This window comes from Cajanus cajan, chromosome 6 (assembly GCF_000230855.2).
Source record: "Cajanus cajan strain Asha chromosome 6, NIPB_CcT2T_4, whole genome shotgun sequence".
Lineage (NCBI taxonomy): Eukaryota > Viridiplantae > Streptophyta > Magnoliopsida > Fabales > Fabaceae > Cajanus > Cajanus cajan.
Genome location: NC_138522.1, coordinates 8,831,843 through 8,843,060, shown reverse-complemented (window position 1 = coordinate 8,843,060; position 11,218 = coordinate 8,831,843). Strand labels below are relative to the sequence as shown.

Genomic DNA, 11,218 nt, shown 5'->3' with positions numbered 1-11,218 from the left:
TTTTTTCTCTTCCTTTCACATTTGTGCTTAGGTCTCTCATACTATTCTTTCTACTCCCTCTGCCTTTCTTTTTGCTTGATCGTTCTCTTACCGCAACTCCTTTTTGGTTGTCCGCAACTACTACAAAGTTGGTGATTTTGATGTAGAGTTTTTCCTCATAAGACGTGTCATATCTCAACAATAACAAGATTAAACAATGACGCATCGAGATTGTTTTACCAAATCCCACGATGGGTGCCAAAATGTTGTGGCAACAAGTTATAGTGTTTATCATCAGAGCATTCAAGGTGAGTAGTCTCTCTATGTTTCTATTTGTTAACCTCTTAATAGAAAAACACAGAAAATGAGAGGAAAATGATATTTGAATAAATGTTTCTTAATTTCTTGTCTCTGAAAGTAGAGTTACAGGTCCAATATATACACACACCAAAAATACTAAATGAAGAAACAGACAAAAAAAGAAAAAAAGGGACACCTATTCTAACAAAATTGGTACGAAAAAGGTATAGGAAAACACTATTATGACAAGGACCACTATAGCACTACCACTGCAAAGATACAACAATTTTAGAATTTGTATTGGCTAGGCTTCCTTCTAGGTGGCGAGTATCCGTTTCCTTTGATATCCCCCCGCAAGTTGGGGAGTAGATTGAGGAGACCCAGCTTGGGAACTAGAAAATGACATTGTTGGGGGCTCAAGGCTTTGGTATAAATGTCAGCAAGTTGCCAAGAAGAAGAAATAGGCAACAATCTCATCAGCCCATGTTGAGTCTTTTCTTTAACAATGTGGCAGTCCAATTCAATATGCTTTGTATGTTCATGAAATACAGAATTGACAGCTATATGCAGTGCATATTGATTGGCACAATATAACAAGGCTAAAGTTTTGAAAGGAATTTGAAGGTCTCACAAGAGAAAAGTTAGCCATTGAATCTCACATGTCACAACTTCCATGGCTCTATACTTTACTTCACAAGAATTTCTGGAGACTGTGTTCTTCTTCTTTGACTTCCATGAACTGAGTGAAGAACAAAGGTACACTTTGTATTCTGTAATGGATTGTATGGTGTTAGGATAAGATGTAACAGCCCGATTTTCACAGATTGTACGAAGGCCCAAAGCCCAATAGGGGTGATTTAGTAGCCCAGAACAGGTCATTCCCAAATTGGAACGGGTCGTTCCAAAATACTAAAACGAGGGTGATTTAGTATCTCAGAACGGGCCGTTCCTAGATTGGAACGAGCCGTTCCAAAATACTGAAAGTGCCTACAAATCTTAGTTGGGAACGGGGCATTCTTAAGGAGAGATTGAAGTGTTGATGATTTCTGGAGTTTGATGCTTGCATGTTAACCTTTTATGGTTTAGGTAGCATATGAGTTTTATTTTTCTAAGTCCTTTGTACTGAATATGTGAGTTGTTTTGGTTTAGAATTGTAGTAGGAAACTTGGATATGAGTTTGAGGTGGAAAGGAGTGAGTTTGGAATGTTTGAGCTATTTTGTGGGATGTTAGTACACTATTGTTGTATGGTGTAGGGGATATTTTCGCTGCAGTTTTGTTGTGCCAGTATGAGTATCGTATTGACAGAATTAGATATTGTGGTCTTCATGAAAGTTGTAGTATTGGATGTTATCTTTCAATGAATCTAGAATAAGATAAAACGGAGGTCTAGAACTTCTGTTATAATTGCTTTAGTGATTAGAGGTATAACTGTAAGCGTTGAATATATTTGTTGTGGTTTTTGAATTTTTAGTTAAGAAGATGATCTTTTTAGAATCTTATGTCTTCATAAGAGTTGTAGCTTATTCTCTTAGCTTTCTTTTGAGATAGGTTTGAGATCATTTGGATGAGTATAACTCTCTAGGTATCATTTTCTTTGATAGTTGTTGAAGGGATATGTATGGTGTCATGATGTTTTGAGTTGTTAGGCAATGCAAGAATAAAAACTGATTTGGTTATGATGTTCTGAGGCGTTGTCATATGGATTGAAAGGTTGTTTAAGGTTGTATGATGTTATGTGGTAAAGTTGGTTCATGTACATGCTATATGGAGTAAACAGTGATTGATTCGTACATGCTTAGGGATGGTATATATGAAGGTTTAAAGTAGGTATTCTAAGTATGATTTTTGATTGTATGAAGTGAATTTTATAGGTCTTGTAATTTCTAGCGGAGGTATAATATATATCTATTTAAGGTAGAAGTTGTGCTTAAGTGGGAGATACCTAAGTCAGTTAGTGAAGTTAGGAGTTTTCTTAGATTAGCTCATTGTTATTGGAGATTTATTAAGTAAATTTCTAAGATAGCATTACCTTTGAGCAGATTGACTAAGAAGAGTGTTGTCTTTGTGTGAGATAGTAAGTGTGAGAGTAGTTATCAAACTCTTAAGGAAAGATCGACTAGTGCACCAGTGTTAGCATTTACCGATCTTAGTAAGTCTTTTGTGGTATATGTTAATGTTTCTAAGATAGGTTTGGGTGAAGTGTTGATGCAAGAAGGAAAGGTAGTAGCTTATGATTCTAGGCAATTGAAAATTCCTTAGAGGAATTACCTACCCATGACCTCAAGAATCAGTGATGGGTTTTCTGATGGGTGAAGATAATACGGTGAAGAAGGATCTTGAGATGGACCAATATCCATGATAGAATGTAGCAAACCATAGCTATGATATTTAGAGCTCTAATACCATAATAGAAAAACACATGAAATGACAGGAAAATGATATTTGAAGAAATGTTTCTTAATTTCTTGTCTCTAAAAGTAGAACTATAGGGCCAATATATACACATACCAAAAATACTAAATGAACAAAAGAAGTAAAAAGAGACACCTATGCTAACAGAATTGATACAAAAAAGGTATAGGAGAGCACTACTATAACAAAGTTCACTACAACACTACCACTGCAAAAATACAACAATTTTAGAATTTAAAGATCCTTTAGACACTTACCCTCGGCAGTAACTTCTCATTACTCGTCACCCACTCTCCTGATATTGCACTGCACATAACACGGAGGTAGGGGTATGCTAACGTTCTTTAAAAGCAACAAGAACTTCTTATGGGAATTAAGGTTTTCATTGTTTAGTATTTCAAACCCCGCCCGATGTTTGTGATAGGATCGAACGACCGAACCATGATGAGTGCACATGGAAGGCATCTAGGCATACGATAAGCAGTCACAATACCTAAATGAATCTGTTTCTAGTCATTTTAATGATGTTCGATGACAAGTGTTGTCGTTAGAGTACGATCGCCCCTCGACCATGTGGTACACAAGTCCTGAAAGTCATGAGTCAAAAGCCCAAATGACTTGATGAAGTCCCATCCGTCACTTGCTGACTATGTAATACATATTTAGATGACATTAATCTCAATAACTATTATTTTGTTTGTTAGCATTACTTTATTTAAAATTGCAAACATGTGTGCTTGACAATTGTTTATATTAGAGTTATTTTAAATTTATTTATTTATATTAGATTTATTATTTGCATAATAATTAGAATTCTTGCCGGAGTTGGTACTAAGAGAGTATATGAAAGATGGTAAGAAAATTAAAATGAACGTGATTGAGTTAGATTAAGAACGGTAAGAACATTAACTTCTAAGTCTTTATCATTGGAATTCTGATTGAAGTTGGTGCTAAAAGACAGCATTTAAACGCATGAATTAGTTTATTTTTAGGCTAAAATCTTAATTTGATCCCTTATAATATTTTTAAAAGTTTCAATTTAGTTCTACTTTAATTTTTTGGTTCAATTTAGTCTTATCTATCAAAAATGTTTACAATATTTATCTTTCTTCTAAATTTCTCAAATGCCGTTCAAGAGCCGTGAGAATCACGTTCGTGATTCTTAATCACGCTCGTGATTCCCACAATGTATATCACATAAAAGAATTTGTTAAGTAAGAGTTGTGAGAATCATACTCGTGATTCTCAATCACATGGACATTCCTAAACGGCGTTTGAAAAATTTAGATAAAAGACAAACATTGTTAGTATTTTTAATAGGTGGGACTAAATTAAACATAAAAATTAAAGTGAGATTAAATTAAAATTTTAAAATATTATAAGGGACTAAATTAAGATTTTAACCTTATTTTTATCAAAATTTGTGATGGTGTAATAATGAATGTGCTCTTGTTGGTTCATATATTAACGAGTTAGATGAATTTTTAGTTGTGGAAGATGTTGTGAATTCAAGTATTCAATTTGCCAAAGTTAAATTTGAGAATTTTAAATTTTGTTAGATATTTATCTTTTAATTTAATAATTAGAAATATGTTTTAAATTATTATCACTATAAAAAAAAGTCAATTTAGCCACTAAAATTAGCGATCGATTTTTTTCCGTCACTAATAGCGACATAATTAGCGACCAAATTTGATTTGGTTACAAATTTTATTTAGAGACTGACTTAGCGACCAAATTTTTTAGTGGCCAATAATCGATCACTTAATCAGTCGCTAAAATAATAATTATTGGTTAAAATGGCGACAAAACGATTTCGGTCGCTAAAAAAATAGTTTTTATTTTAATAAAAAAACATATTTAGCAACCGATTTAACGACATCTGGTTCAGTCACCAATTTGGTCCTCATATACAATAGTGACCATAATATCATAGCGACCACTTAGTGATCGAAATTTTCGGTCACTAAATAGCGACCGAGTATACTTCTGTCGTTATATAATTTTGCAACCAGGATTTTTGCGACTACTTCAAATTGGTCACTAATGAAAATAGCAACTGATTTAAACAATTTTGCAACCGATTTTGTTGGTCGCTAAATTTTTTTTTTTTTTGTAGTGATATTATTTCTCTTCCTTTGAAGGGAAGGTTAGGATGCAAATGGACTATTTTTAAAAAATTTATTAAAAACTTACTTTAAGTTTAAGAGAATATAAAAACATATTTAACTGTAAATTATATTCAAATTATACGTTTTAGAATTAAAAATACTGCATATGATTGTATCCCCAGTTACGTCAATTATACATGTAGGTTTGAAGAGAATCTCGTGCTTTTGTAGACCAATTTGTTAACAATTGGTTGCATCACTTTCATGACAGCATCCTATGTTTGAGTGTGAGAAACTGGGAATACCAGCCCTTCAGGCATGTTATTAAGTTAAAACTTTTTTTTTTAATACTTTTTATATTATTAGTTAAAATTTATTAAAATATCATTAATTCACTACAAAAAATGTTACATACAGTAATATATAAAAAATATCACTATAAATATAATATATGTATAAATATATATCCATTTGATATATAATTATACACAATTTTAATGTTAATTTTGAACGAAATTTAATAATATATTTTATATGTCATTATAATTTATATCTACATTTTTTAACAATATACCAACATATATTATATTTATTATGTAAATAAAAATAATTTTTAGTGTCACATATTATATCACTACATGTGTCACTATATATGATAATTTACTTATAGTGATTTTGTGTGAATCAACCATTAAATGAAAAGAAAATTTCATAAAATTTATGTTTACTAATAAGTTTCAGTTAAATAATAATAAAAATGTTAAGCATAGTGCTAACGAATGTTACTAACATTTTGATGTTATCCAGATCAAACTCCATGCATATATTTTAAAATTTTAACATATTATATTACATTAGCATTATTTGTATATTTTATGTTAAAATTATTATTATTTTATTCTCTAAATATATATGAATATTATTATTTTACGAATTTTTATTTTAAAAATTTGATTATTGTAATTATTACTTTACAGTTAAGAGATTTATTTGATATTTATTTAATTCAAAAACTTATATAATAATATTTCTAATTTTAAATAGCAAAGTGATTACTCACTCTTCTATTATTAATTAAAATCGTCATCTTCTAATTTTTTTATTAAGATTTTTCTTCTTTTTATAAAAACTATTACTGTTTTAACTTTCTTTTATATAAAATATTATTCCTTCACAAATTCTAAATCTCATTCTATTAAATAGTGCTTTGTTTAACTAGTACTTACCTATTAACATCCACTACAAAAAAATAGGTAATTACTGGCGGTTTTTTTTTGTGGTTTCCATAAACTGCTAAAAAGTGTTACTTTTGTTGCAAGGATGGTAATGTTACAAATTATTGACAATTTCTGGTGGCTTTAAACCGCATGAATGGTAACCGTTACAAGTGTTGGCAATTTCTGGCGATTTTAAACCGCCAGAAAGTTTAATAATTTTTTTATTAACATTAAACTTTAAAAAAAAATTTAAAACGAAGTCCGGCAATTTGTGCTAGGCAGGGGTACTTTGGGGAAAAATTTGGGGAAAATGAAAATTTCAAAAAGAAGAGAAAACAGAATGCAAGAGCAAGAGGCGAAACTGAAGAAAATCAATTCGGAAGAGTGAAGTTTCGTTTCGTTTAGTTTTCTTCTTCCACTGAATCCCATGGCGAGAGTGAAGCACACGCTAGCTTCTCGCAAGCATGGTACGTTTCAATTTCAACTTTTTGCTTTCGATTTTCGCAAAACCCTCATTTTCGCAAACTCCTCCCAGGTAGGAAGAACAAAGCGTCGCATGCATCCACCTCCGCGCCAGAATCATCGCAATCTCAATCGGTAACCCTCTCTCTCTTTCTCTTCGCGTTTCCGATTTGTGAAATCCCTAACTACCTTTGTTTTCTGAATTTCAATACTGTGAATGAAGCCCACAACTGGAGAGAGGAGGAGGAGAGCTGAACAAGAGTTGTCGCAGGGTATGTATGTCACATTTTTTAGTTTGTTTTGTGTCACATTTTCTTGCGTTCAAAACCAGCGTTTACAAAATATACGCCACAAACGATTTTTGGCGACCGTAGATCCGGTGGTTATTAACTACGTCGGTAATGCAATTTCTAGCAATTTTTAACCGCTAGAAACGGCCAAAATAACCGCCACAAATCACACATTTTTTTGTAGTGATCCGGTAAAAGACTAAAATAATTTGAAAGTTTTGGAATAGTTAAAAGTGTTTATAAAAGATTTTTTATTTAAAAATTTTAAAAGATTATATAAAAGAATTAAAATAATATTTATCAATTCATATCTAAACATATGAGTGTAAATGTGTAATTTATATAAAAACAAGTTATATTTGTATTTAAATAAAAAAGGATAAAAGTGCATAGGTGACGTAAGTGCCAGCTGGAAGCCTGATCTTTTCAAAATTTGAGCAGGCCAACTAAGGTTGGAACCTTTTTGGTAGAAAGTGGAATCCACTTTTCTTTATTCAAGGGATGGGATGCCTACAATCATATCACTCATGCATTGTCGTTTTGTTGTGCCATCCAGTACGGAAGGTACATGCCCTTTCAAATTATTTTCATTCTTCCTCCACATCAATTTATTATTTCCCTTCTAATTCCTATCATATTATAAAAACAATAACATCACTAAATAAATTATAAATAATAATAAATATTTCTTTTCTAATATAATATATTTCATAATTTAAATTTTAAATAATTTAATTAAATGACATAGGTTAGGATTAGGTTTCTTCGTTTGAATAGTGTGTCAGAATTGGGGTGTCTGTCTGTGTAATGCGATATGTATTGGCTGAGTGAAGAGTACTCCTCCAAGTTCCAGCTTTCTTCCAGCTGTATGCAATCAATGCCCACAACTTGATATCAACGTCAACATCTTACCATTCCCACACTAAGCTAGAAAAAAATAATACAATTTTTTTTATAAGAATAAACTATCATATTTCAAAACTAAAGTTTATGTGATTAGATTTTCATAATATTTAGAATGATTAATTACTTCTTCGAATATATATACCAACAGGTTTGCCAATTAATTTTATATTTTTTTACTTTGTGAATTTGTAAAGAATTGTTTCAGTGAGATATTTATTATAGTATTATAATGTTATTCCTATTTAGTACAATTTTAGTATCCGACACTACTTCACTATTCCCGACAAACACAGATGTCTGCCATTTCGTAAAATTATAAAATGGAAGAATCACGTTTTAGAATATTACAATTATTTTTTTTATTTTATCATTATTCTTCCAAAACGAATTCCCATATTTGCAATCATACCCCTGCCATATAATTTATGAGTTAAAAAAATGTGATGTATTAATGGTAGATATTTTGGACATTTCACAGAAATATCCCAGTGCTGCTTTTGCTTTCGTCTATATAATGCTAGCAATGTTTGAACTGTGGAGTGTGTGTATTGGTCACCTAGCTTTCTTGGTTGAGATTTGAAGTTCAAACTTCAAACCCTTTGGTCTTTAGATTCTGAGTCTCTGCTGCTATGGCGCCACGCGTACTTCTTGTGTTCGGGATGTTGCTGCTAGTGTCCCTTGTTAAGGTACACTATTATCTATTAATGAAAGCATAGTTCCAAGAATTAAATTTTCTTATGCATGGATTAGTTTATCAGCTTGTGTCACTAGAATCTGAGGAAGATTTTATTTCCATTAATTTTCTCATTTCTTTTGGTTGTTTTCCATGCAGGTTTCATCTGATCTAAAGATAGAAGAAGAAGAAGAACTGCACTTTCCTAATGAGCCAGTATGCTTTAAAATTAATTTTTAGTGTCATTTTAATTAGCTTAAACATGTTGGTTTCCTTATTATGATTTTTTTTAAAAATATTTTAGTCCACTTGTAAGGATTAAAAACATTTATTGTTTATATTTTTTTCATGGATTAAAAATATATAACATTACTTGTTATTATTTAGTAAAGTTGTTGATGCAGTGACTATAAATTGTAACTGATCTTGTTGGATTTTTCTCCAGCTTATCGTGAGAGACGGGAACAGAAGGCTGATGCAAGACTTAGGTAATTAATCTTTGAAATAATTTTTCCCAGAGTTGGGCACTTACACTTTCTATTTTCTATAGTTCATAATTAGTGACATTGCAATAATGAAATTTGTGGAAAGAAATGGAGTTTGATTTCTGGGCGTTTTTTTTTTTATTTTTTTTTTTCAGATTGTGGTGGGTTGTGCAAGTCTCGGTGCAGTTCTCATTCGAGGCCCAACCTGTGCAATAGGGCATGTGGGACGTGCTGTGTGAGGTGCAAGTGTGTCCCACCTGGTACTTCTGGAAATAGAGAACTCTGTGGAACATGCTACACTGATATGACCACCCATGGCAACAAGACCAAGTGCCCTTAGTTTTCATTACATTATCATCATGCACCAAACTTTAAGTGTACTATAAGAGTGCACTTGTGTTTTCTATGGCCATGTGTGTGCTATATTAGACTATTAGTTAGTGTTTTATTTAGGGTGCCTTCTACTTAATTTGTGCTCGTATGATTAGTCATGTAAACTTTGTGTCTTTGTTTGCTTGAATATATAAAGTACATTACAGTACCTTTTTATTTCCCATTTCTAGTTTCCTTAGTCTTCCAAATCTGGTCTTACTTTATTGGTTAAAAATCTTGAATACTCATTATTTTATTATTATACCCGATAGTAGATTTTAGTGGTGCAAAATGCAAGAAAGTATAGAGACAGTGTCGAATGTTTGTATGAAGAAACTCAAACGATGACCATAGACTCCAATTTTGTTCATTTTCAGAAGCCTAATTTGTGCCGTGGTCCTCCACTCCTTGGCACCAGCCCAACTCCGAAAGTGACGTTTATTTTTTGTACTATTGCTGCTCTCTCACGGGAAACAGATGATAATTTACTATCATAAATAACTTTTTTTAATCATATCTTTTTTAACTATATCATTCATTTGAATTAAATTAAATATATTTTTAATCTATTAAATTTATGATAAATTTATTTTTATTTTTTAAATTTAAAATTATTATCATTAATTTTTATAATTTTAAAAATTTTATTTTAGTTCTTATATTTAAATTTTGTTAAAAAATTTATCAAGTATAAAATTTACTTATTGATATTTTGTTAGTAAAAATATCATATTAAATTAAATTGATATTATATAGCTATATCAATTTGTCATTTATAAATATGTTATCGGTAAACTGATGACCTAAAATAAGATTTTTAAAAATTATATAGACTAAAAATTATAATTTTAAATTTGGGAGATAAAAAGAAATAATTTTAAATTTAAAAGATTAAAAATATATTTTAACTTTTGAATTATCTATCAATTTTATTAATAATTATCTGTATAAAAAAAATTTAACTGATATCTTTAATAAAATATATTTTTTATACAAAATTTGAACCGGACAACTTATTGGTACTTTATGTATAATTTATTATGCTTCATCATCACTGATTAGTAGTATATAAATACACACATGCATTGAGTAGTGGAACAGGCAACGAGAAACTTGAGCAAAAAAATCTTTGAAGTTGGTTAGTTGCGAGAAAATAAATGAGTAAGAAATAAAATTGAGAGAATTACGGGAAAAAAAAGTGAATGAAAATAGATAAAAGTAAAATAGAATTTAGTGTTTGGATTAATAAAAAAAGAGAAAAATAAAAGAGAAATAATTATTATAAATAAAAGTTAATTTACTATTATGTCTCCACTTAATCTACGAGTCACGAATCCTCAAAATAAATTTTTATTATCAAATGTTATTTTTTATTTATGAATATGGTTTATATTGTAAAGTCCACAACTAAAAACTAATATTAGATGTTATTTTGATTGATTGTACTACATCAAGGTGGTTTGCAAAATTATTTTAAGGATACGGTTCGCCTGCAGTTTAAAAAATAACTGCAGCACGTGCAGTTTAATTTTTCACCGTTGATTAATATATGATCATAATTTTTTATTAATATTTTATATAAGTAATATTTATTTCAACGGCTGAGATCCATGCAATTGAAAAAAAAAATTGCAGACGATCGTAATCGTTGTTTTAATCGATTAAGAAATGGCACAATCGATCTAAGTGTTTTCTCTAACCTATTTTCACTCTAACATTAACAAATACGGTGTAAATGATTACCATGATTTCTCTATCTTTTTTAAAACATGAACAAAAGGAGGAATTTTAGAATTAGGCCATGGCAAAATCCATAAGCCAAGCTCAACACCATTAATATAAGTATGTATTTGGTTAAAATTTTGAAGGTGATAAATCACGTCAAAATAGAAGTTATCAATTATAATTAAAATAGAAGCAAAAATCACATTTAAAATGTATTATCAAACATGCATTAAATTCCAACAAATAAGCAGTAGACACACTTGACTTAGGATTGAGATGTATTAA

The 11,218-nt window shown here is 30.3% G+C and overlaps 1 protein-coding gene across 1 annotated transcript; it reads left to right on the top strand.

Moving 5' to 3' along the window:
* Positions 1–8,205: 8,205 nt before the first annotated feature.
* Positions 8,206–9,392, top strand: LOC109810783 (snakin-2). The gene is made up of 4 exons (XM_020374338.3): positions 8,206–8,364; positions 8,511–8,567; positions 8,797–8,839; positions 8,992–9,392. Exons 1-4 carry the CDS (start codon positions 8,308–8,310, stop codon positions 9,174–9,176), a joined length of 342 nt encoding a protein of 113 aa, XP_020229927.1. The 5' UTR covers positions 8,206–8,307; the 3' UTR covers positions 9,177–9,392.
* Positions 9,393–11,218: the final 1,826 nt, after the last annotated feature.

Excerpts from the sequence above, each read along its gene's own strand:
- LOC109810783 (XM_020374338.3), top strand. The coding sequence starts at position 8,308 with ATGGCGCCACGCGTACTTCTTGTGTTCGGGATGTTGCTGCTAGTGTCC. Across the intron at positions 8,568-8,796 it reads TGCACTTTCCTAATGAGCCA|CTTATCGTGAGAGACGGGAA; the intron begins GTATGCTTTAAA and ends ATTTTTCTCCAG. Across the intron at positions 8,840-8,991 it reads AAGGCTGATGCAAGACTTAG|ATTGTGGTGGGTTGTGCAAG; the intron begins GTAATTAATCTT and ends TTTTTTTTTCAG.